Consider the following 25736-nt stretch of genomic DNA (forward strand, 5'->3'; position numbering starts at 1 on the left):
TCTAACATGCTCCCCAGTGGTGCCAGAGCTGCTCCTTCTTACCCACCTTTCCGATCAGCATCAGGTGCCATACAGGAAAGAAAATTGAACCAAATTCGGAAATCCCAGGTTCTAATCCCAATTATCTCATTCCTTATCTGAACGAACCTCAAAGAGATCACTTAGCTCCTCCAAGTTTCTCCTACAGAGTTATAAACATAATTACTAACTAGCATTGAATGTCAAGTGTTGTGCGCGTTCTTGTGTGTGCTCTACCTTAGTCTGCCTTAGGAAGAGCAGGGTTACTCAACTACATGTTTCTTGTGATTTAGGACATGGCAGCCATGTAAATTATTATCCTGAACATGAGTTCCTGCTGAATTTGTTCTTCAAGTGGAAGTCATAAGAGGTTGATTGCAAACAGCCTCTGACTTTGTCATCTGTCACCTCACTGGAGGTGACACTCACCTCACTCATCTGTCACCTCACCAGGCTGCCATCTGTCAGAATAAGCAGATGTCCGCTTTCTTCTCTCACTCCTCCCTGTTATTCCCCAGAGGCTTCTATCTGACTGATAGTAGCAGTCTTCTTCAGGTGAGAGAATTATTCTCATGTGAATGTGTGCCCATGTCTGAATTCCATTCTTAGAAGCATCCCGACTATAGAGTTAGTGTGGCAAAGACCGGGCACTGCATCAGCAGACCCCAGTACCCCGGGCCCATCGCAGACCTCCCTGATGAAACCCTCCAATCCATTCACCACATCCCAACAGAATCTTAGACTCGTTCTCACCCCAGCATGCCACGCGGCCTGGACCCATCCATTAGTCCAAGTGATTTAACCTGCCCACAACGTCAACCCTTAAAAATTCCCTGAAGGTTGAGTCTCTTTTCTGTTTGATAAATCTGGATTAAACACCTAATTGCTGGGGCACCTGGGTGGCTCAGTGGGTTAAGGCCTCTGCCTTCAGCTGGGGTCATGATCCCAGGGTCCTGGGATCGAACCCCGAATCGGGTTCTCTACTCTTTGGGGAGTCTGCTTCCTCCTCTCTCTGTGCCTTGCCTCTCTAACTACTTGTGATCTCTGTCTGTCAAATAAATTTAAAAACAAAAAACAAAAAAAACAAAAACCCACCTAATTGCTTAGGCATGCAACAAAGACATTCTGTTTTCTACCTTCTTGTTTTATTCTTTCCTCTGCAAAGTGGACAACCTGAAGGACTACTGAAAGTCTGAGTTCACCGAATTTTTAGTTAATTAAAGTTTTCATAGAGTTTCTCTCCTTTCTCTGGGATATGCATCCTGCTGTTCTGATTAATTTGGTGAGTGTTGTTAAGGTTCCTGTTACTTTCCATCACCAGTGAACGCAGAGTCTTTCTTCAGCTTTCCTGCTAGGCTGCTCCCGGAGGAATACCCACGTTACCATGACCTGCTTTCTATACACATCCCTGGGGCAGTTCAGCTGTCAGGTAGGTGACCCTGAGGAGGAAGTGGCTGCTTTTGGCTCAGCAACTGCACCGTGCTCAGCTGAAGCCCTCGCCCTGACAGCTTATCCATCAAGAATCTGTAGTCCGTTTAAATGACCGCTTAAGTTTCCTCCTGGGGTTTGAGTTCATCATGTCAGAAGTCCCTGGAAAGCCTAGGCAAGCACCTAGTCTACACTCGGAAACACCTGCTATGTTAGGAAGTGGGTGAAAATGCAAAGCAAAGAATTCATGTATTCCTCTCCCAACGATGCGAGCTTGGGTTCCTGCTGGAATGGCTTCCGAAAGATGAGTAGGTGGAAAACAACCTAAGCACGGGGCCAGACTGACCAGACTGGCTTAAACCTGCTTTCCCTGCCCTTTGTCCCCTGGGCTGCCTGACCTGCTGCCTAAATACCACTGGGTTTTGCCCTGGCGGTGCTTAGAAGTTGTTTTAAATTCTGTACCATTGAATTGCTAAGGTTTGGCTTCCTAAGTCATAACTATGATATCATTTGCTATTTTGAATGTTTAAAACAGAGTGAGAAATAGAACATCTACAGCATGCAAGGCGTTGTCTCTGGCCCTATGGGGACCACAGAGAAGGCCTTTTACACTCAACCAGTTCTTGAAACCAGGTGTTTTTTTTTTTGTTGTTGTTGTTTCATTTTTTTAAAAGATTTTTTGTTTTTTAAGTTTTTTAAAAAATTTATATATTTGACAGAGAGAGAGCAAGAGAGATCACAAGCAGGCAGAGAGGCAGGCAGAGAGAGAGGAGGAAGCAGGCTCCCTGCTGAGCAGAGAGCCCCATATGGGGCTCCATCCCAGGACCCTGAGATCATGGCCTGAGCAGAAGGCAGAGGATTAACCCGCTGAGCTACCCAGGTGCCCCGAAACCAGGTATTTTAAACTTGGAATCCAGGAGTACCAAAAGACCAGCAAAGATGGATGAACTTTTTAAAATTAAATGCAACAATTTCTGTGAATGTATATATGTGGGTGGGGTTTCGGTGTTTTGTTTTGTTTTAGTGGTGTGGGGGGTTTGTGGGTTTTGTTTTGTTTGGGGGGTGGGGGGGACCTCCGCCTTCATCAGATTCCTAAAGATATAAAGTAACCCAGAAGATAAGGACTGCTAAACTAGAGGGTAGAATGTTGTAACCTCATCCAGGAAAATCTCTAAAAGGTTACTAAGTGACTAGAAAGAACTATCCTCTTGCTCTGGGGGAGGATGCATACCACTTTTCTGCATGGTTACCCAGGAGCTAATGTGAAGCGCTGTGGAACTAGAAGGAGAATTACCTGGATCTGTTTCATTTTAGAGATGGGTAAATTGAGGTCTGCAGTCTCAGGTGCCAAGGCCATGGCAGTGTCTGCTTCTTCTGTGTTTCAGAGGCTTTTTAGTATTCATTTAACACTTTACCAATTTTTTGAACATTTGCTTTGGGTTAGGTGAGGGATTCTCAGTCTCTCAGTATAGTCCAGGCGTTCTTTCAAAAACTTGACATTTGCAATACACTTAGCAGAATTAAATTACTCTCTAGTTATGGTTCAGTTCTCAGTCATCCTCAACAACAAATACTTTCTTCTCTGCCCTTAACTTCTTGTTTGCCTAACTTTCATTTAATCCAGGAAAAAGGCAGTCTTTCTTTGGTATGGTTTTGATGACATACTCCTGATCGTGTGAATAGCAGACTCACACTCTACATTTCTGGCATCACTGAAACAATATACATTTTCAGTTATTGCAAAAAATAAGTATAAAGAAAAGAAAATTTTACGCAGCAATCATAATCTTGTGTATGACCTTAAAGGGTTTGGAGCCTTTTGGTTGAGAAATGTCCAGCTAGATTCTGGACTGGGCATTAAAGATTCAAAATTTTAAAGAACTATACCTATAGAGTGCTTATTGTTCTAGATACTGGATAAACTCCTTGACTTTGTAGAAATACAGTATAGTGGGAAAAGCGTAATGAACACATTGACAGGTAAGGTAGTTACTGTGTGTGACAAATGTTAAGAAAAAAAATTGAAGGGTAATAGAGTAGTGAGTGAATGAGAAGCAGAAGTGGGCTACTTTCTGGAGCGTCCTTGGTGGAAGTGACTCTGAGTGACATGAATGCTGAAGGGTAGGCCATCTCATAAAGCGTGCAGGGAAGGGTGTTCCAAGCATTGGAAAAGCCACTGCAAAGATCCAAAGAGAAGGATGGCCGTGGCAAGTGTAGAGGACACATTAAAGGTCAATGTGGCTAAGATGCAGTAGACTACATGGAGAGTGGGACAAACTAACGTTGGAGAGAGAGAAAGGGGGCAGATTACACTGGATCTTGTGGCCAAGGTTAAGGAGAGTGTGTATTTTATTCTGACTGCATTGAGAACCAGCAGTTGAAGCAGGAGACTTGAGTGTCATCTCCCTTGTTTTAAAAACAAACAGCTGGTGGAAAATAGATTTTAGAAGGGCCGGGCTGGAAGCAGAGAATTAGGAAAGTAGGCTGTTACAGTAGCCGAGGTAGGAGGTCATCGTGAGCTGGACTACGAGAGTAAAGGCAGGAACAGTGAGCTAATGGAGAAATGACCAAGATTCATCCATGCACCAAGGAAGTCGGACCCGTTGTTCAGGATGACAACTGCACCAAAAGTGTGTGGGCGTGGCTATTTCCAGTAGGCTTTGGGAGGTGGGGTAGGGACAGGGGACATATGCTCTTCAACCATCACCTTGTCAAAATCTGAATACAAGTTCTTAAGTATTTTCCAACCCTTATTCCTATAGACCATGTGAATTCAATTCATCAAGGGCTTCTTTCCAATAAAATATGAAACTAGGAAATGTCAGTTTCTTTCTATATACTACCCCCCCACCACCCCGCCGTCCTCTCATTGCTGCAGAATGAGGAAACTCGTTGTGGCTCAGAACAAAACCGCAAAAACCGTTCCATAGATCCAGCTTCCATCGAGGGAAAGTCAGCGTCTTTCCTTTTTTGCCTAGCCCCCACAGTGGGAAACCCTGAGAAATTTGTTTTGTTTTGTTTTGTTTTCCCTTGGACTTGACTGAAGCCAGGTCTCTCCTGAAAAGAACGTCTTTCCTTATTGTGTCTGACTCCATGTGAGTCCAGGGGCTTTACTTCCAGCTTCAGTATTTGGTAAATACCCAGTTTCTTGATGTTCTCATTTTCCAAATCTGCTGGGGTTGTCTTGAGCCTTTGGCCTCATTCACTGAGGAACATGGATTTCTGGGAAGTTTCTGCCTCAAGCCCTTCAGCATGGATATTAAAGGGCCCCTGTCAAGTTTTGAAGGGTGTGACCATTGCCAGAATCCCCACAAGCCAAGCCCCTGAGGGAAGCTGTTGCCAGCTGGCCCCCCGCCACACCAGAAATGGCTGCATTTCAGTGGTTCTCTGTGTATGGAGCTGGCTGAGTTCCCCTGGATGAAAGGCAGCCTAATATAAACTGAAAATGTTATTAATAAGCAGCCACTTAAGAATTTCCTATGACTTGCCAGTGATTTGGGGGCCTCTATGTGAACAGGGAGAAAAGCACAACTTGTTTTACATGGATTAGGGGACCGGTCCCGTCAGTCTGAAAGGGCATCAAAAAGGCATTCAGGTGTTTGGTGAAGGGCTCTGGAGTCTAGCAGATCTCGGTTTGCAGTCCTGTTTTCATCACCTCCTGGCCGTGGGAGCTGGGGTGAGTTCCAGAAATGCTCCGAGCCTTGGTTTTCCCATCTCTAAAATGAGAATGAGAACGATAATTTCCATCCCGTACTGTGCTTTGAAGACTGAATAAGGAAAGGTGGAAAGTGCTTAGTGTAGAGCCCAGCCTACAATCAAAATATTTTCTTGAAAAGAAAAGTTGGGGTGCCTGGGTGGCTCAGTCAGTTGAGCATCTGACTCTTGGTTTCAGCTCAGGTCGTGGTCTCAGGGTCATGAGATTAAGGGCCTACCAACCCCCCACCCCACCTCTCCATCACCCCTCCTGGTCCAGGCTCTGAATTCAGTGGAGAATCTACTAGAAATTCTATCTCTCCCTCTGCCCCTGCCTCCTCAACATATGTGCTCTCACCCTCTCAAATAAATAAATTAATTAAAAAAAAAAAAAGAAAAGTTGGGAAAATCAAACCCTAGAAATGGAACCAAATGGGCTTTACCTCCCTTGCTCAGGAAAGAAAAAAGTATTTGGGATTCTGGACACTCACAACCATAGCATTTGGTGTCGCTGAGCTTCACTTTCTTTATCTCTAAAAGAACAATTCTAGCCCTTGCTCTTCTTGTTAACCTTGTAGAGTGTCATAAAGGTAATTCAGTGGGTTCCCAGGAGTGAAAATGGATGGTATTTTCTAAAGTGTTTGATTAGGCCCGGGGTCAATAATTCAATATGTAACCTGTTCTACCTTACTGTATTTTGGTTAGAAAAGAAGGTCATTTGTGTGACCTTGAAATATCAAAAGCATGCTAAAGATAAGTAATCCTTGGGTAAGGATTGTAATCGAGTTACTTGCTTAGTCCAGCACACCTTTAAGTATATAGTAGGTGTTTAATAAAGACTTATGGAAAGGTCTTCTTTGCTCCCAGTTTTCCATTGATCTATTTTCTGTCCTAACTGGAATACATTAGTTGGGTCTAGAGTAACTTCTAGAGAAAGGAACTGTGACTGCTTTTACTTGTTTTATTTGCCATCCTTCCGTATAGAATAGGGTGTGACATAGTGGCAGACAGTCAGCTTTCGCTACCTGATGTATGCTGTGTGTATGCACCATCTGATCCTAGCAGCAAGTCAATAAAGTAGTGGTTAGGATTTGAACCCAAGTCAGCGTGCCTCCAGAATCTAAGATCTTAATCCACTGTACTATATACTGCCTTTAAGTACCTAGGCAATATTTAATGCCTCAGATCTTGTTGTCCTGAGATTAGCCAACTTCTACAATCAGCAGATGGCATGGAAGATAAGGCAAACAAAGAGATATTTTGTGGAATCTTCCAGTCCTTGCCTTGAAGTTCGAAGGCAAGTGTTAGAATTCAATTTGCAGTTACTTCTTCAAAAACTATTCTCCTGAAGGACTTATCTGGAAAGGAAACGCTCTCAGAACTTACTCTGCTCAATGACCAACGAAGCAAAACATACGTGTCATAAAATCACAGATAGCATGTGGACAAAGTGAAGCTGAACAATTCTTCCAGAAAGAGTAACCATTCTATCTACCTCAGTTTATTCTTCGCAGAGCCATGGGTCTGACAGGCAGCTAAGGAAATCAGAGCTTCTGTAGATACCCATAGCCCTTCCTGGGGATGCAGTAATGCAGGTAGCAGCGTTGCCATGGAGACAACATCCGTGGCCAAGCTCTTCTCCTCTGAGGGCTCACTGTGTGTACTCATTATGATGCTGAATTAGCTAGCTGTGTGTTTGGTAGGCAGATGCTTCACTGGCCAGGGAACATTTTTACAACAAAGTCAACACTCCTTCACATGGACTGTTATGTGTAATTTCTCTACCTGCCCTCTTGCCGCCATCTTTGACTGCTCTCCATATCTTGATGGCACCTTCTTCTCTCCCACTCCATGTCTTTCATTCACCTGTTGGGAATATTCCTTCCTTCTCTTTTTGCTTAGTATCCTCCTACTTGGCAACCTTTAGGTCCAGCTTCCCCAAAAGAGCCCTCCCTGACTCTTTGGTAACCAGAAACTCTCTGTAGCACAGTGCCTGGCACATGGTAGGTTTTCCGTTAGTAACTCTCCTAACAGCAAAGCCACAGAAAATGACTTTCTAGTTGGTTTGTTTTCAAACTTATGATTTTGAAAACCTGCAGTGTTACATAGTTGTTTCCAGAACAGGACAGTGAACGTCCATATATTTTTCTAGATTTCTCTGTTGTTAACATTCTGCCACATTTGTTACATGTTGTCTCTCTCTTTCCCCGCACATGCATATATATTATTAATATTCTAGCTTACCCATGTGAAAATAAGGGACAGACATCCTGATCATATTTCAGCATCTGTCTCCTTGAAACAAGGACATTCTCCTCAGTGTCCCCCCAAAGGACTCTTCACTTTGATATCTGTGGTTTAGCTCTTTGTGTTTATATCTTTGTGTCCCAGTCAGACAGGCCTCTTGGTTTTGTTGTTGTTGTTTTGTTTTGTTTTAATCCCTCACAATACCTCCTGGGATGTATAGTACATAGATGTTCAGTGAATTATTGTTTAATAAATGAAGCTGCCTGCAGCGAACATTGTTGGTATTCCCTTCCTCCCCCTTGGCACTCACCAGCTTGGTTGACTGGGCTCCTCTCTGAGGAGTGTTTCAAACCATCTTCCACAGCTCCTCAGCTGAAATGGGTCACCATTGTCCAACGCTGCAGCCTGTCCCTTACCTTATGTTGGCATCCTTCCCGTCGCCCAATTCTCTTTTCGATTTCCCTGTCAGGATTTTCTGGGGATCAACCCCTATGATTCTTTACACTCAGATACCTCCTAAGGCTCTGATTCTGGGGACAGACAATCTCAGGCACCATCCTTCAGCTATTGACACGTCATAGTCCTAAATCAAAGTACGGTAAGAGAGGTTCCAAAGAAGAGAGGTCGTGCAGGAGGCTGATCGTTCAAAGGGAATGTGTTTCTCCTGCTTGGAAATTACAAGATAAATTCAGAGTAGGGAGCAGTGTGTATTTGCTCATGGAGATATGAATTGACATAAGACGCGAGGAAACCACTGCCACCGAAAATGATCCTCTACCAACTTTGGCAGCGCCTGGGAGAGAGAAGCTCCTGTCGGCGCAGATGGCCCGAGCCACTGGACCCCGGGCGGAAGGCAGGGACTTGGATGGGGCCAGGCAGCGTGGTCTTGGCTCTCAGCACACACCATTCCTCCTACCCAGCTGGCCCTGTCACGGTCTCGCCCTTTAGCTTCTGTGTTTATTAGGAAACCGTTTTTTCCTTTCTCACAGAGATAGGAATCTCGCTTCCAGACATGGCAAGTGTCAAGGTTCATGCCTGGGTCCCTCATTCAGATGGAGTGTTTGCCAGAAAGCGGGGGAAACAACGTATTGTGGCTGCGGGGAGGGAACGAAGGAGCCAGTCGGGCTGCCAATAACAGGATGTGCTGATATCTGGGTATCAAGACGGAGGGACAGAGGGATTCCAGGGACAAGGGGACGAGGGAGAAGCGTGTGCTCGAGGCACACACTTCGTTGTTGCCGTCCCCTGAATGTCACGTCTGTGCTTGAGCTCAGGGGCAGGCAGTGGCACATCCCGTATGGTCACTGTCACAGAGGCAGACTGTGGTGGGGGAGGGGAGGCCACGCACCACCTCCTGAGAACGCCTCACACCGCACTCTTCCCCACCTCAGGGCCTTTGTGCTTGCCTTCCTCTGCCTGGAGAAGGCTCCCCCAGGGTGGCCTCCTGTTCAGTATTCTGATCACAGCCCAGATGTCACTGGGGCGGGGAGGCCTGTCCTAACCCCTCCTCAAACCCCCTCTGCTTCATCTCCCTGATTATTTCCATTATGGCACTTTCCACAATCCACAAATGGCAAGTTTACCTGTTTGTTTATCTGCCTTTTGTCTGCCTTCCCCACTGGAGTCTAGGCTCCACGAGATGGAAGCGTTGTAGGTCTCTGTCAGCACCCTGTGCCCAGCATCTTATGGTGCACCTTGCATACCGTAGAAGCTCATGGACTGCTGTCTGCTTGGATGGTGGGTAGGTTGCATGGACGGATGGATATGGATCAATGGACAGACGGACAGATGGATGGATGGCAGGATGGAAGGATGCATGGAGGAAGGAAGACCTGGCTCCTCTGTTTACAACCAGGTGGTAGAAAGATCCCTTGTCTTGGAAGCAGACGACGTAGGTTCTCATCTGTGTGACTTCAGTGAACTCACCCACGAGGTGACAGCCTTGATTTTTGTATCTGTGCGATGAATTCAAATACTAACTCGACAGGACTGCTGAGAAAAGAAGTCAGATAAACGATGCAAAGATCATACGAACAACATATATCCTCCGTAAATGTGAGAAATGACGCTAGGGGTAGAAACGCATCGGCCATGTACACCCTTACCTCGTGTTCTCTGGTCAGAAAGCGGGTGTGGTAGCAGTGGAGAGGAAGGAGCCTGGAGGTCGGAACTGTCATACGGAGCCCTTGCTCCTTCGTGAGGCAGTTTCACCAACTGGAACATCCTGACTTTATTTCAGGCCAGCGCCTCCGCCCAGGTCTCTCTTGCCTGCCTGCCTTTCCACCATTCCGATCCTCCACGTGTGTTTGGTGAAGGATGCAGGACGTGGCAGGAGTAGCCATATGTGTAGGTTATAAAATCACGTGACCATGTTTTTGGAGGGAAACAGCTGGTGTTCTGTGTCAGAGCGCCATTTTGACAGCTTTGCCTTAGTCACAACAGGCTCATGTCAGCCGTATCTTAGGGGAGGCAGAACCCACTTATGGTTCCTACCAGCTCACCTGCAACACAGCACAGCAATGCCTTTGCTGCTAACAGCACCCACTGTCTCTTCATTTGTTGACTTTGGGGCAACCTGCAGCCCAGTAAAAACTCTTTTCGCCCCACACACTTATTTTCCCTCTAGGGAGACTCAGGGAAGGTATCCCCATGGGACAGGAACTCAGAACAACGTTCACCTCATCTTAGGCTGGAAACTTAAGGAAATTGGGCAACAGAGCAGACTGCGAAAGTTGAGCTCCTGTCTAGCTCCTGCCTAGCTCCTGCCAAGTCCGTCCTGCCCAGGGTGGAACCTCCAGGTGGTTTGAAGTGATGTCAGTTGCTGCAGCATTGAGAGTATGTGACCGAGGTATAAAGACCCAATTCACAGCCAAGGCTTAGTGGTTTTAAATTATCCATGCCCCATCTTTCCCCACTTGCACAGAAAATTGAAAGTTGATAGCTGTTGAAATCTGGTTTTTAGATGTGTTTTTATCTGACGGACCTAACTTAACTATGGGATACCCATAAATATATATGTGATTCCCACATTGCTGGCATCTTCCTTGCTACGTAAGTAAGTTCTCTAATCCCGTTAAGGGGGCACTGGATCAGAACAAACCCACTTATCTGGATTGAATAATGCCCTTCTCTTTGCTGAGAGTGCTGTGTGTACGTGTGTGGGTGTTCTGGCTCATGCCTTGTCATTCCAGGCCAGTCTTGTCTCTTGGTACTCGCTGATGGGGAACATAGAGAATGAAATCTGGTCTCCAGTTTCTTAACATGAGGGAAAAGAGAGGATCGGCAGCTGTTTCTGTTTAACAGTGATTATCCCTGGGATTGTGAGTGTTTTAAAATATTTCTCTTCTTGCTTATCTGCAATTCCTGATTCCTACATTAAGTGTGTGCTTTTTTTTTTTTTTTAAAGGGTAAGGAAGCAGTAACTTTGTAATGTGGAGAAAAAGGTTCCCCCTTTTCCTCTTGTTAAGAATAAATAAATTATTTTTTTGCCTTCCATGATCTGGAGTCATGGAAAAATTCAAATACTGAGGACCCATCCATTTACATAGCAAAAAGCTATGGAAGACTTTGGGTTATTTTATCCCTTTTGTCTTTAACAAAGGTGTATTTCCCCCACTCTGAGCTCAGCAGCCTGAGGTACTGCCCCATGGCCCCTTGGCCACGTCTAGGGTTATCCATTCCTTATCAATCACTTAGTGTGTCTTGTGGCCAAGTTGCCCTTTAAGCAGTCTGCCCTTTGATACTTTGCATAAAAAGTGGCCTGAACCTAATCTGGCCATGGACTTGGGACAGAGAAGTCCACAGCACAGGGGCAGTGGAAGGCAGGAGGACAGGTGGCAGGGCTGGCAGCGAGTCACCCCTCTGGCTGTTGATGTGATACTGTCCCTCTCTAGCACCTTTATATACCCATGCCTCGATGGGTACCCAGCGGAGTGACAGGTGGGCTTAGCAATGTCAAAGTCTAAGGCATGACAGTCAGGAGGGTTCACTGTAGGTTCCCTGAAACAATTTTAAAAACGTGTGTTGTCCAGGGTTCTTGAGACCTTCGGGTATGTTGGTAGAACACACATGTTTTCACATTTTCAGACCATTGCCTGACTCCAGTGTTCCCTTCTAACTGGAAGACCAGCATCAGAAGAGTGGCCTCCCAGTGTGGGTCGGGGATGCTGGGAGAAAAGCATTTCCTGGGCCCTGTCTCAGATCTATCAAATCTGAGTTTCGGGGTTACCCCACTCCTCCCCAAGCATCTCCATGTAATGTCTTGGCAACCAGATATGTCATTTCCCATGACTAGAATCATTATTTATATGCAGTGTTTCATGATGGGAATTGTCTTTTGAAAGTCATTGATAGCCTTCTTTTCGGGGGGGGTTGTCTTTGCATCATCTTTCAGAATATTGAGCATCTAATTCACATTTTGCTAAGTGCTAGGAATGACCTTGAGCTCTCGAGGGAAGTGTGCTGGTTTCCAAACTTATGTTCTTGGGATCTTAAGGCCATGAAAATGCCTGGAGTTTGGAAAGCATGTTGAACCTGAGACAGGCCACGTCTTCTTTCCTTACATCAACTTGGGCAGCTCTGTTTCTATATCGAGATTTCACGTATGAGTTCTTTTGAAAAGATATTTTCCTCTCATTAAAAAAAGGGAGCAGGAGGGTGAAAGAGAGAAAGTTTTTTTTTTTGTTTGTTTTTGTTTTTTTTTTAAAAGACTTAATGATGTTTACAGTGCCATCCAAATCTAGAATCCTGAGGTTCAGGACACCGACTTGTCAGAATCGCATTATAAAGGAGGATCCCTTTGTGCCTTCATCCTATCACTTCTCACACAAAACAAGACATTGTGGTTCTGGGATCAGTGTTGTAAATAACCTGTCAACATTTCCAAGATGAGACTCCCCCCCACCCCCCCACCCCCGGACACACACCCGAACCCCGCCAGGCACCCAGTCTATTTATAATGAACTCTTCCACAGCACGGTAGGTAGGGTAATTAGCCTAAATTAGCTATTCTCCAAATGGTGTGGCCGTGGGTACAGATGACCAGAGTTCTCAGAGATGGTTAGAAAGAGAGCCTCCACCTGCCCACCAGTATTGTGTGTCCTAAGAAAAAGCAGAACATGACTTCCGGATATGGAAGCAAATACATTAAAAGCTGCAACTTTTGGATGGGGGGGGCTGCAGGGGTGGTTGCCCGGCAGAGAGAGGAAAGGAAGGGAAATGCAGGATCACTGCTCTCAGAATCCTGCCTTCCTCCCTGGAAACCTGTCATTCAAAAGCCCAATTATGTGCAGGTAACATGTCAACTCTGACAGAATGAAACCAATGCATGCTTTATATGGTTAGTGTTGTTTTTTGTTTTTTGTTTTTTGTTTTAAATGAAATCCTGCTATACTATCAGGTTCTATTTTCATAAATGTCTTTTTTTTTTTTTTTTAGCCAAATCATATATTTTTGCCACACACTCCTGAAAAGCTTTAATCAGTGTGTCGAAAGAGAGAGTGGTTGGGTGTTGCTGTGTACATGTTGCCAGGAGGGGGAGAGAGACATGGGGATCAAGAGAAAGCTGCTTGGCCTATTTCTGACCCTCTGCTCCTTTCTGAGTGTCTGGGCCTTGGGTTCCCCATGTGTAAACAGGGGTAATTAAATTTGTCTTTCCAAAGGCTGTCATGGAATCACTCAAAGATTGAAAATTCTTTGCAAATAAAAATGCCTTGCCGTAGGAGTGCCTGTTAATTATGAATGAGAAGTAGAAGGCAGGCAGCTAGCAGGAAAAACACAGGAGGTCCTCATGGTTTTCTGTTTACCATTTTGTTTTCTTTTCTCTTTGTTTTCTCTTTGATTTTGATTTTTTCTGAATGTGTTTGTTGTTCAAGGGTAAAAAGCGCATTCTGCGGTTGGGATCAGGTATGCTTTCTGCCATTAATTGTTGGGGCTCAGGGACCAGGTCAATCCTATTTTGAGTCTCTGTTCCGCTCACCACTAGGGGTTTACTTTGAACATGTTGCTTGGTATCCCTGGGCCTTCCATTTCTGCTCTGGGAAGTGGGGATGGTGTTTTCTTTCTTGGAGGGCTGGTGTACCAATCTGGGCTCGTGTAAGGCATATGTAAGCCAAATGCTATGTATTCTGCCCCTATGTGCGCCCTCCCCAATCACCCTCATCCTGCTTCACCTTTCCTGTATTCCCTAGCGCCCAGCATCTTTACTGTGCTATTTGATCAGATCATCGGCTAAGTGGATTGCTCAGGTTCTAAGAAGGCAGAGATCCTTGCTTGTTTTGGTTAGATTTCCAGAATGCAAGAACAGTGCCTGACCCATGGTGGTTGCCTGATGGTGACAAAATCGGCCCTTAGCCCGCTCCGCTTCTCTGTTGTCTTCCACTCAGTGAGATTCATTCTGGGTCTGGTTCTGCAATTCTGTGTTTTGTTTTCTTCTTGTCTTTTTTCTTCTCCCGGGGATCTTCACTTCATTAGATTATGTCCATCAGACCTTAACTATTGTATTATGACACTGTTTCCCTGCACTGCTGGATACATGGGTTGCACAGATGAATATTCTGGAGACTGACTTTGGTAAAAATTCTACATTTTGTTTGAAAAGTATGGCTTTCTAGTATAAGCCGTGAATCACCAAAGAGCTTCCTAAATTTACTCAAACACACTGAACTGTTTTTTTGTTTTGTTTTGTTTTGTTTCGTTTCCTCTTAAGTCATTAACTGATGTAAAAATAACTGGAGGGAAAAATCCCTGGCCACTTCCTAACACCCTTGACTTCTTTACAGTAGCTGGTTAATTAAAGAGTTACTGTTAAAATGGGCTCTATTTCTGAAAGCAGCTTCCTGGGTTGGGAAGAAACCTCTTTGAGTTTGGAGATGCAAACCAGATCCAAGTGTGCATTCTATTTGTGTATATTTTCAATCTGATGAAAAGCAGGAAGTGGGAGAATCTAACAAGCCCAAGTTGGCTGAACTAAACCACTTTTGTTTCTTGAGTACATTTCAGTGTCAAAATGTAGGCACAAGACATTCATAGAGTAAGGACAGAAACCAACTGATCATCTTAATGGTTGGAAAAAAGCATTTGACAAAACCCAACACCTTTTTGTGATTAAAAACAACAACAACACTCAACAAACTAGTGTAGAAAGAATCTTCTTCAACTTGGTAAAAGCTGTGAAAAGCCCACAGCTAAATAATACTTGATGGTAGAAGATTGGATGTTTTTCCTTAAGATCAAGACCAAGACCAAGATGTCTACCACTGACACTTCTGTTGACCACGGTGCTGGAGGTTCTAGCCAGGGCAATAAGGCAAGACAAAGACATAAAATCTATCAAACTGGAAAAGAAAGAATAACACTGTCTCTGTTTGCAGATGACATGATCTTGTATACAGGAAATGCTGAGGAATACACACACACACACACGCATCATGCTCTTAAAACTGAAAAGACAAGTTCAACAAGATTATATGGTGCGAGATGAATGTGCCTGTACTGCTGGTGTTTCTGTACTGTAATAATCTGAAAATGAAATTAAGCAAAACAATTCCATTTAAATAGCATCCAAAAGAATAAAATACTTGGGAATAAACTTTAAAAAATATGTGAGACTTATGACAGAGAAGCACAAAATAGCATTGAAAGAAATTGAAATAGACTGAAATAAATGTGAAGACATCCTTTGTTCATGGATTGGAAGATCTAATATTAAGATAGCAATGTGCTCCAAATTGATCTCTAGATTCAGTGCAATTCCTGTCGATATTCCAGCTATGATTTTTGCAGAAAATGGCAGGCTCGTCCTAAAATTTGTATTTCATGATGCAAATGCCAGGGACCGGGGAAAGCTAGCACATTTTTTTTTTAAAGAAGGACAAAGTTGGAGGACTCACATTCACAATTTCAAAACCTGCTGCAAAACTACAGTGATCAAGACAGAGTCGTAATTGCATAAGGCAGACAGATAACTCAATGGAATAGAACTGAGAATCCAGAAATAAACCATTACATTTATGATCAGCTGATTTTTGATATGGATGCTAAGACAACCCAATGGAGGAAGAATAGACTTTTTAACAAATGATGCTAAGACAGTTGAATAACTACATGAGTATGAAGTTGGACTCCTTCCTGACACCATGCATGAAAACTAGCTCAAAATGGAACACAGACCCAAATATAAGAGCTAAAGCCATAAACATCTTAGATGAAAACAGGAGTAAATTTTTTCACTTCGAGTTAGACAGTGGTTTCTTAGATAAGATACCAAAAGAACAAGCAATAACGGAAGAAAAATGGGACTTTATCAAAATAAGAAACTTTTGTGCTTCAATGGTCATCATCAAGAAAGTGAAAACTAGGGACGCCTGAGTAGTTCAGTCAATTAAGCATCCGACTCTTGATTTTGGCTCAGGTCACGATCCCAGGATTGTGAGATCAAGCCCTCCTACATCAGGCTTCGTGTTGGCATGGAGCCTCCTTAAGTTTTTCTTTCTTCTTCTCTCTCTCTGCCCTCCTCCAATAAAAATAACTAACTAATTAATTAATTAAAATCCCAAAGGCTGTGTTTAAAAAAAGGAAAAAAGAACAAATTTGGAAGTGTTTATCCAATTAAAAACAAAAAATATCACCCAGAGAATGGGAGAATATTTTTACAAATTCTATTTCTAATAAAGGACTTGTATTCAGAGATATATATACAGAATGCTTATAATTCTACAATAAAAAGACAAATAACAATTTTAATAATGGACTAAGAGTTCAAACAGACATTTCTTCAATGAGGATATATAATAAGCACCTAGAAAGATTCTCAGTGCCATTAGCTATTAAGGAAGTAAGAATCAAAACCACAATAAGATGCCACTCCATTCCCACTAGGATGGAAACAGTGGAAAGATACTAAAAAGTGTGGGAATGATGTAGAGAAAATAAAACACTCATATATTAATGGTGGGAATGTAAAACAGTGCATCTATTTCTGAAAAACAGTTTGACAGTTCCCCAGCATGTGAAGCATAAAGTCACTATATGACCTAGCAGTTGTGCTCCTGGGTGTATAGCCAAGAGAACTGAAAACCTATGTTCACACAAAAATATTTGTATATAAATATTTACAGCAGTAGCATTCACAAAAGTAAAAATAATGGAAATAATCCAAATGTTCACCTGAAGAATGGATGGACAAAATGTAACTTAACCAGACTCTGGAATATTACAATGCAGTAAAAGGGAAGGAAGGATTGTCACATGTTACAACACGGATTAATCTTGGAAACATCCTACAGTGAAAAAAAAAAAAAGCCACTTTCAAAAAACTATGTATTACATGATGCCATACATACGGAATTTAGAACAGGCAAAGCCATAGAGATAGAAAATAGATTAGTGGTTGTCAGGGCCTGGGGGGAAGGGGAATGTGGAAAGTCACTGCCAATGTGCCCTGGGTTTCTTTTGGGGTGATTAAAACAGTCTAGCATGAGGTAGTGGTGATGCACTAAAAGCCAGTGATCTGTACATTTTAAAATGGTGACCTTTCGGATATGGGAATTCTATCTTAACAAAGCTGTTGTCAAAAAAATTAGGCACATATGGGGATTAGGATTCTGGACCCTCTCGTTGCCTGGATAAGATACTATTGAAACTAATCCTGAAGATCTGAGTACCACAGAGAACAGCTCGTTTTCTAAAAATTTTCCTCCTTGATTTCTTTCTCTTCTCTTTTTTACTGGTAGAAGCTAGAAATGCTTTTGTGCTGCTGACATCAACCTTTTTACTGCTTCATCATTTCTGTAGCCATGGAAAAGGGAACCGATGGTAACCATAAAAGAGAAATGTTCAACTTTGGGGAGAGATTTTATCTTTGGCTGCTACCTTTTGAAATAATTCGCATGCATGATCCTCTCCTACTGTATATTTAAAAAAGAAAAAAAAACAACCAATGTAGGAAAAATTTGGGTTTTTGATGAGAATTTCAAACCTACGGGGATATTTAGTAGAGGTGAAAATGTCATTCCCATTAGATCTTGGGGCCAGATTTGTTTGGTGGGAAAACATATTCTTGCTCTTTTTCGGAAAGAAAACCTCACCTGCAGGTCTCTTTAAAAACGCTTCCATTTCCGTAGCTGCTAGGAAGCTTTTATGAAAATGGTATGTTGTCAGTATTTGTTAAGTTCACTGGTAATATTTCTAGTCAGCATATGTATTATGTCTGTTTAATGACTAGTATGGTCAAGAAAATTGCAGTCATGGTCCATAGTCCACGCTCTGTCTAGTAAACGATATTTGATGTTGCTCTTGGGATATTGATTTGGAAGAACAGGTTGGAGTCCACATTCGAACATTCTCATGAGGCTTACCTGGTGGCCTCTGACCTTCCGTGACGTTTCCACGCGTGCAGCACCACACCTTCCAAGAAGACAGGTGGGCTGTGGGGCGCCGCTCTAGGCGTTCCTGCCAAAAGGCAGTTGCCCAGGAATGTGTTTATGGTTTGGGACCCCGAGGGCTGGTTGAACAATAGTTTCTTTTGCCTTCCTTCTCACCTTCTGCCTTTGCTCTTTGCAGGAAGATCTGCCTGCACTGCAAGTGCCCTCAGGAGGAGCACATGGTGACAGTGATGCCCCTAGAGATGGAGAAGACTGTCAGCAAACTCATGTTTGACTTCCAGAGGAACTCCACGTCAGACGACGACTCGGGCTGCGCCTTGGAGGAGTACGCCTGGATCCCGCCGGGACTGAAGCCTGAACAGGTACCATTCTTTTTTTTTTTTTTTTTTTTTTTTTTTTTTTTTTTTTTTTTGCCCTTCTTTCAAGTTTTTATTTTAATTCCAGTTAGTTAACATAAAGTGTAACATTAGCTTCAGGTGTAGAATTTAGTGATTCCTCATTTACAACGTCCACTACTCATCTAAACAAGAACCCTCCTTAATACTCATCATCCATTTAACCCATTCCCCACAGCCCCCACCCCCCTCCCCGTCCCCTCCAGCAACCCTCAGTTTGTTCTCTATGGTTAAAGAGTCTGTTTTCTGATTTACCTCTCCTTTGTTTTCCTCTTTGTTCATCTGTTTTCTTCCTTAAATTCCACATATGAGTGGAATCGTATGCTATTTGTCCTTCTCTGACTGACTTGTTTCACTTAGCATAACACTCTAGCTCCATCCAGGTCATTGCAAATGACAAGAGTTCATTCTTTTTTATGGCTGAGTAATATTCCATGGTATGCATATACCAACACTTCTTTATCCATTCACCTGTCGATGGACATTTGGGCTCTCTCCATAATCTGGCAATTGTTGGTAATATTGCTATAAAACATCAGGGTGCATGTGTCCCTCAAAATCAGTATTTTTGTATCCTTTGGGTAAATACCTAGTAGTTCCGTTGCTGGATTGTAGAGTAGTTCTATCTTTAACTTTTTGAGGAACCTCCATACGGGTCTCCAGAGTGGCTGCACCAGTTTGTATTTCCACCAACATAAAAAGAGGCAAACAGGTACCATTCTGGATGAGGAGGGCAGGGTTTGGGCTGTTTATCTCTGTCCTGCCCATCCTTCCTCATTCCAGCTCTGAAGGAAGAGTTCACTTTGCTGAGTCAGAGAAGTGGTTGGGGGTCCAGTGGGCGCTGAGGAAAGCAGTGAAGTTGAGTCCTATGGGGGCCACTGCTAATTCACTCTGGAGTGCCATTATTAGCTGTCAACAGAAGATTGGCCAGAAACTTCTCAGAAACGCTGGCTTTGAAACATTAGGGAAACTTGATTTTTGAATGGGGGAAAGGGAGTTCGACACTGGCCATGAATCTTTAAGATTCTTTGTTAAAAGAGTGAGGATGTAAGGATTTGCCTTATTCTTCCCAGTGATATATATTGTGTTTAAATACTAAATTTGGCCTTGCTTTACAAAGAAAGACATTGGCATTTCCTGAAATATTTGGCACTACCTACAGGCTGCAAGTATTGACTCGATCAGATGACCTCGGTTCCTTTCTGTTTCACTGCACTGTCCTTGGAGTTTTCTTCTTCACCAGCCTCATGTTGGTTTAGAATCCCCTTTTTTAAAGCCGGACACTCACCATCTGTGAGAGATCCCTAGTTTTGCCCTCTGACACAGAAAATGGCTGTCTCTAGTGATCTTCATGTCTGACAGAATGTTTGGAAGCTTAAAATGTCCTGAGATTTTAAAGTCAGGGACTTTTCGTGCGATAATGCTTCTAGAAAAAGTTATTTTTGATGAGGGAAGACCCGAGAATTCGCCAACTCAAGAGTAGACCCCTAGTAATTTCTCTTTGATTAGCCGTTTCTCATTTTCTTCTTCCAATATTTGAGGTCGCAAATTGGCACCTGGAATCTGGGACCCAGGTAGGATTTGTTTAGCAAAGTATTATTTTAAATTTTGAATTAGTTGCTAATCCTTAAAAATTAGTTTTTACGTGAAAGTTCATATTTATGTCTTGAGGAAGCCCTTCGTAAGCCCTATAGGCACTCCATTTTTGTGATCTCTGCTCTTATTCTTATAAGGAAGAAAATGTTTTAGAACAGAAACATTCACAGAAAATAATCTCCATGAGGATTCGAGGTATCAGGAAGAAGAAATAAGAACATTTTCTCTCAGTTTGCAGGTTAAGGGTATATAGTTATTTCCTTCTGTTTCAGTGAAGATTGTTTTATTAAGGAGTAAGCTCCAGAAGAATGAGAGTATTTGATTAGGTTTGTCTGAACACTAACAAGGTAGCGGGAGACTGAAGCTCTCTGTTTGGCATCACCATTCTGCCTCCAGTGTTTGAGCAGGGAGTTTTCACAACTAGATACATCTGTGAGCTTATTTCATTTTCTTGCTAACCTCATTTCCAGCCGCTTCTAAGAGACCCATCTTCCTTTTGTTCACCTTGCTTTCTGCCAAATTGGGCCCTGGAATTGTGAAGTTACGCTATTTGGGGTTCCCTGCTTAGGTAGACTCTTCCCTAAGACCATGTAACATCACCCTATGATTTTTAGGCACAAAGAAAATTTTTTTTTGGCCCAAGCGTACAGACAGTTGCAGAAGCTGGGGTCTTGGTTCGGTTCACCAGTTCCGAAAGTGAGTACTGATAGTCATTTTGGAGGGTGCTTCACTTAACCAAAATGCATGTTTTGGGGAAACATGAAACAACTTTATTTGATTTGTTTTGACAGAAAGCAATTAATGTTATTAAATAAGTGGTTTGAATTATGTCCAATGAATGGATATTCCCATCTCTTATAATTCTGCTATTCCTTGGATGGTTTTCTTTATTCCCTGAATTTCTTCAAACCTGTGTGACACAGATGGTTTGGAAGGGCAGCTGTTCTCTAGAGAGACTCCTCTTCAACCTGTTTGTAGGGCTGTCTATTTGCCTAATAAAATGGGAGTCTGTATTTAATGGTGTTTGAAGGCATCATGTTGCCTCAAAGAAATGGAATTCAAATTTTAAAATGATGAGATCTTTTAAAATTTATTACTTATGGAGCTGTTTATATGTTTAAGGATTTTTTAAAAGCTGTGTAGGATGTCCTAAGATTAGGCAAATTTGAGACCCTGTATGTTTTTTACTAAAAATGTTGATATTTAATAGCATGTCTAGTTATCACTGGTTTAAGAAAATTTATTTTTCTATCAAAAGAAATTACAGGGAAAGTTAAATGCTTTGTGCTCCAGGGGAAATGCCAAAGACCAGTTAGGGTTGAGAGTCATGTGCCTTTGTTTCTGCTAGAAACCTTTCATTTGACTCCCTGATCATGGGGTTGCTAATATACTTTCAGGTGATACTCTTTATTATCCTGTTTCTTCTGAGAAATGCCTTCAATTAAGTACCTTAAGTGCCTTCAATGAAGTACCCTAAATGGGAGGTGTTTTTGAATAAGGGCATTTAATTTCATAAAACCCTACTAGTGCAAAACCTGACCTTAAAATAGAGCAAAAAGTGATAAATGTAATAGATTATGCCAGAAAGGAGTAACGTCTATGTTGTGATTTTTTAATGACTGAAAAGTCATCATTGAGGTTGCTTGGATCCTTCCCTTCTGCTCACCTCAGGCACGGTGTGTCCCGTCATCTGGAGAGCCCCCCGGTACTTCAGCTGCCCTGACTGGCTGGCTGTTGTCTTTTTTTGAGCTCTAGTTTGTCTTCAAATCAGTTAATAATAAATGCCCTGTCTTCTAGAGATGTTCTCGTGATCAGTTTACAGTAGTAGATGGTACTTTAAGAAAATTTGGAGGGTATTGAACAAGCTGGAAGAAAGGCAAATGGTGAGCAGGGTTTCCATACCTGAGTACTGTTGGAATTCTGGGCTGGATAATTCTTTGCTGTTAGGGCTGTCCTATGCTGTGTAGGATGATTAGCAGCTTCCTTGATTTCTTCCCACCAGATCCCAGTAGCATATACCACCTGTTCCCTAGGACCTTGGGGTGACCAAATATCTCTAGGCAGTGCCCTGTGACTCTGGCAGGGGGCTGGGTTGGGCACCCTAGTTGAGAACCACTGAATCAAAGTGATTTTGAAACCCAAAGGATCTGTCAGCAAAATTCTGGCCCAGTCAAGACATAAAAGGCTGACTCACATCAGCAGACATTTGTTCGAGAACCTTCCATGTTCTGGGTCCGGTTTCATAGCTGCTCCCTTGTAACAGAGTCAGGTATCTGGTGGCGTGAAAGCATGGTGGTCCCTCTGCTTGAGCAGAGTCTGGTGCTCTGCGAACAGACCCCGCTGTGCTCAGTTAAGTCAAAAGAAGGACAGGAAGGGTGTGAGGAGCTGGCAGTGGTGGGGGCGTCCCCTTTGTTCTCCAAAACAGAAATCGCTTTCTCCTTTAGTGTAGAGAAAACTGGCTCATTGATAATACGTTAGAAAGGAAAGAAAACACACCTAAGAAAGTGTGGCTCAAAATCACCCATAATTCCACCAGTCAAGAACTATTATCCTACAACCTTTACTGTATGCATGTGGCAAGTAGCTTTGTAATAGGAGAACTTTCCATTTTGTTTTGGACAAAAACATGATGATGCTGTTCACTTACCTCGACTTTTTTTTTTTTTTTTAAGATTTTATTTATTTATTTGACAGGGGGAGACACAGAGAGGGGACACAAGGAGAAGGAGTGGGAGAGGGAGAAGCAGACTCCCTGCTGAGCAGGGAGTGGATGCGGGGCTCCATCCCAGGACCCTGAGATCATGACCTGAGCCGAAGGCAGAGGCTTAATGACTGAGCTACCCAGGCGCCCCTTACCCCAACTTTTATTCCACTTCGTGTATTGTGAACAGCTTTTGGTATCCGTGTATTTAGATCCCGACTCTCCTTCGGAATGGTTGCCTGTCCTCCTTGGTAGTGTCTTACCTGGAGTGGTCCCACCCACCACTAGGGAGCATTTGGAAGTATATGTTTGGAAGGGGTAGTTAGTGTCAGAATAGTTCCACTGGCACTAAAATGGGTAGAGGGTTGAGACGCTTGACATCCTGAAAATTACCAGATGATTCCGGGCCAAAAAAAAGCCACCCCTCCCGAATGCCAAGAGGACCACCACCAAGCACCGTGGAGCTGAAGGTTCATTTTTGACCATGTGCCTTGCTGGCAGCTTTCCTCTGCATTGAATAAGGGGACAGCAGCCATTGTATTATGCATTTGTCTGTTCCTCTGCTTCACAACATTTCTTAGGGGTAGGGTGGTCTCCTGTAAACCTTTCTAAGGCTTTTGATTTATTGTGACAAACTGCTGTGCAGAAAGGTTATAACTGGTAATGACTCTGGGTGGATCGTCTTCATTGGGTCCCTATGGATGTGTTTTTTCTATTAATTCTGTCATCACTCCATGCAAACCTCAAGAGTCCCATCAGATTGTGTCTCCTGAGTGAATTCCTTTCCATCCATGTTTTGGATACTCTGAGTAACTGTAGAGGGTTCTCGAATATGAATGCCCCAATCCTTGGTCTCCAGATATTAGTAATACTACCTTGACCTTAACTGTGGTTCTGTGCATAAAGAGGGGCAATTCATTTATTTGTTTGGAAGTCTCAACTTGCCCACCAACCCCTCCCAGGAAGGATGAAGATAGTGGGAGCCACCGTCCAATGTTTGGCTTTCCTAGTACTCTGCCACATGTGGCAAAGCAGACCATCCAGTACCACCTACGGGGGTGGGGCATATTAGTTGGTTTTGAGCCCTGTGAAAGTCTAGAACCATCTCTCCTAGAAGTACACAAAGTTCTTCGTTTGGCTTTTAATTCAGTGACAGTAGTTCAGCCATCACTTATCAGATTCAATGTGTTTCCTCAAGGAGCTTCCATGACCACCTCCTACTCCCAATACATGATTAAGTCCCCATTGACATGCTTTGTAGCAATCCCTGCTATTCTCCTTATTAACACTTTTCAAACATAATTAGATACTCACGGGTGCAATTATGTGTTGGATATTTACCTCTTCCACTTTGGTCTAAGATCCAAGAGGGCAGGATCTTAGAATCCCAGCCCCTTGCCCAAAGCCTGACCCATGGTAGACACCCAACTAATAGTTGTTAGGAGACGAGCAGAGGACTGAGGTCCTCTGTGGAAGCAGAAAGGCTCAGGGTTGCATCGCATGGGAAGAGCAGTCTTCACAATATTATTTTCTACATAAAGAAGAATTCTGTGTCAATTTCTCCTGCTCTTTGTGCTTCTCTTGAAGGCTTGTGTTCCAAGCAGATTCCTCTAGCCATTTAGATTGCTTCAGGGTTTTCTCCACCAACAAGGGGCAGGAGACTGGTGGCAGCTCACAGAAGGACCTGGCTCTAGCTCATGCCTACCGCAGCACGGCTCACTCCAGGCCCGGGAGCTGGAGCCAGGTTGTGGCAGCCCAAGGGCCTTTGTGTCCCCATCCAGACACGCAGAGCCCTTTGGGAGCTGCAGGGTAAGGAGGAAGCAGCTTTGTCCCAGGGAGGAACCAGCCTCGCCTCTGGAGTCAGACACATCCGGCCGTCGCTTTATCCCTTCCTGACCTTAGCAACGATGTTCAGCTTCCAAGAGCCTCAGTCCTCTCATGATCATGATCATGATGACAGTGGAGGAAATTATTAACACTTGTTCCGTGTCCAACCAGTTTTTCACTTTGCTTGCATGATTCCTTCTCCGTGCTCAATACAACCTTATTTGAAAATTATTATTCCTGTCTCTGTTTTGGAAGTGAATAAAGCAAGACCCAGAGAAATGCAAAAAGACATGCCCAAGGTCACACAGCCGATCAACAGAGATGGTCTCAGCCAACCCGACCTGGGAGCTGATTCTCTCTGAGCTGTAGGCCACGGGAGCTGCTCTGGGCCCCGAATGAGGGGGTGTCTGCATACAGAAGGTGCTCCATAAAATGGCTATCTCTTCCCTGCCCTTCCTGCAAAGCTAGAGTGACACTGATGACCAGTGTCCCAAGCAGGCAGGAAGAGGGCAAAAGGAACTTTGGGCTGACCAGGACAGAGGAAGGTTAGGTGGGCGTGGAGGAGGTGAGGGAAGCATGGGCTTCGCACGAGTCCTGGATCCCCTTCTCAGCGGCTTTCAGTAGGCCCGTTTTGAATTCTGCCCATCTAGAGGTCTTTCTGTTCCCCAGGCTGTCTGCTGGGTGAGCCTTGTAAAGCTGCCACATCTTTCTAATGTCGTTCTGGTTCCACGGAGCCAAGTGCCGAGGGCAACTTGGACGGGGACCCGCTCAGAGCCACCTGACCCAAGTTCTCTCGCACCCCAAGCAGGTTTCTGGAACGGTTTGCTGAAGAGAAGAGCTCTGCCACCCACCTCCCTCAGAGCCCGAGAGCTCCTGCCACTTCACGGTCAGCAGGCCCGGGAGGAGTGTGTCCCTGGGGCGTTTTCTGTGGGCTGCTCAGAGTGCAAAGAGAGCCTTCCCACAACCAAGACTATTCTGCAACCCTCCCCTTCCCCCCAACCTCCTGGGATCAGCGGGTCAGCAGGAGCCATCACTCCTGGCTCTGGCCTCTCTTGGCCACTTAGAGCCTCTTTAACACCTGTCTCTCGCAGGTGGGCTTCTTGGCGGTGTTTCCCCTGAGAGTGTACGGAGTGCATCAGAGACCGTGCTAGAGACTTTTGTGATGAGGGCACAGCAGTGAGGCTTTTTTCCTGCATTCATTCCTTTATTCAGCAGATACTCGTGTGTATCAGCTGTGCTTCCGCCACTATTCTAGGCACTGAGGCTAAAACAGCAGGCAAGATAATGAAGGTTTCTCCGAGACTGTAGTCGTAAGGGGGTGCGTGTTAGAGACATGAATTAGAAAACAAATCGATATTCAAGATAATTCAAGATGGGGATACGTGAGAAAAGAATAATGTCAATACACATTTAGCGACCTCTTCCACTGTCAGGCATGATCCTGGGTGC

At 43.8% G+C, this 25736-nt stretch overlaps 1 protein-coding gene across 5 annotated transcripts in view; it reads left to right on the plus strand.

The window, feature by feature from the left end:
• PRICKLE2 (prickle planar cell polarity protein 2) overlaps positions 1 to 25736 on the plus strand; it is a 318505-nt gene that overhangs the window by 210882 nt on the left and 81887 nt on the right. For all 5 annotated transcript variants that reach the window (XM_004738303.3, XM_004738306.3, XM_013053561.2 and 2 more), the window contains one exon: positions 17947 to 18130. In XM_004738303.3, coding sequence (XP_004738360.1) covers positions 17947 to 18130 — 184 coding nt within the window. The remainder of the gene's footprint in view (positions 1 to 17946; positions 18131 to 25736) is intronic.

The sequence above is a fragment of the Mustela putorius genome, unplaced genomic scaffold, assembly GCF_011764305.1.
Source record: "Mustela putorius furo isolate JIRA1106 unplaced genomic scaffold, ASM1176430v1.1 tig00000095_pilon_pilon_pilon, whole genome shotgun sequence".
NCBI classification, from domain to species: domain Eukaryota; kingdom Metazoa; phylum Chordata; class Mammalia; order Carnivora; family Mustelidae; genus Mustela; species Mustela putorius.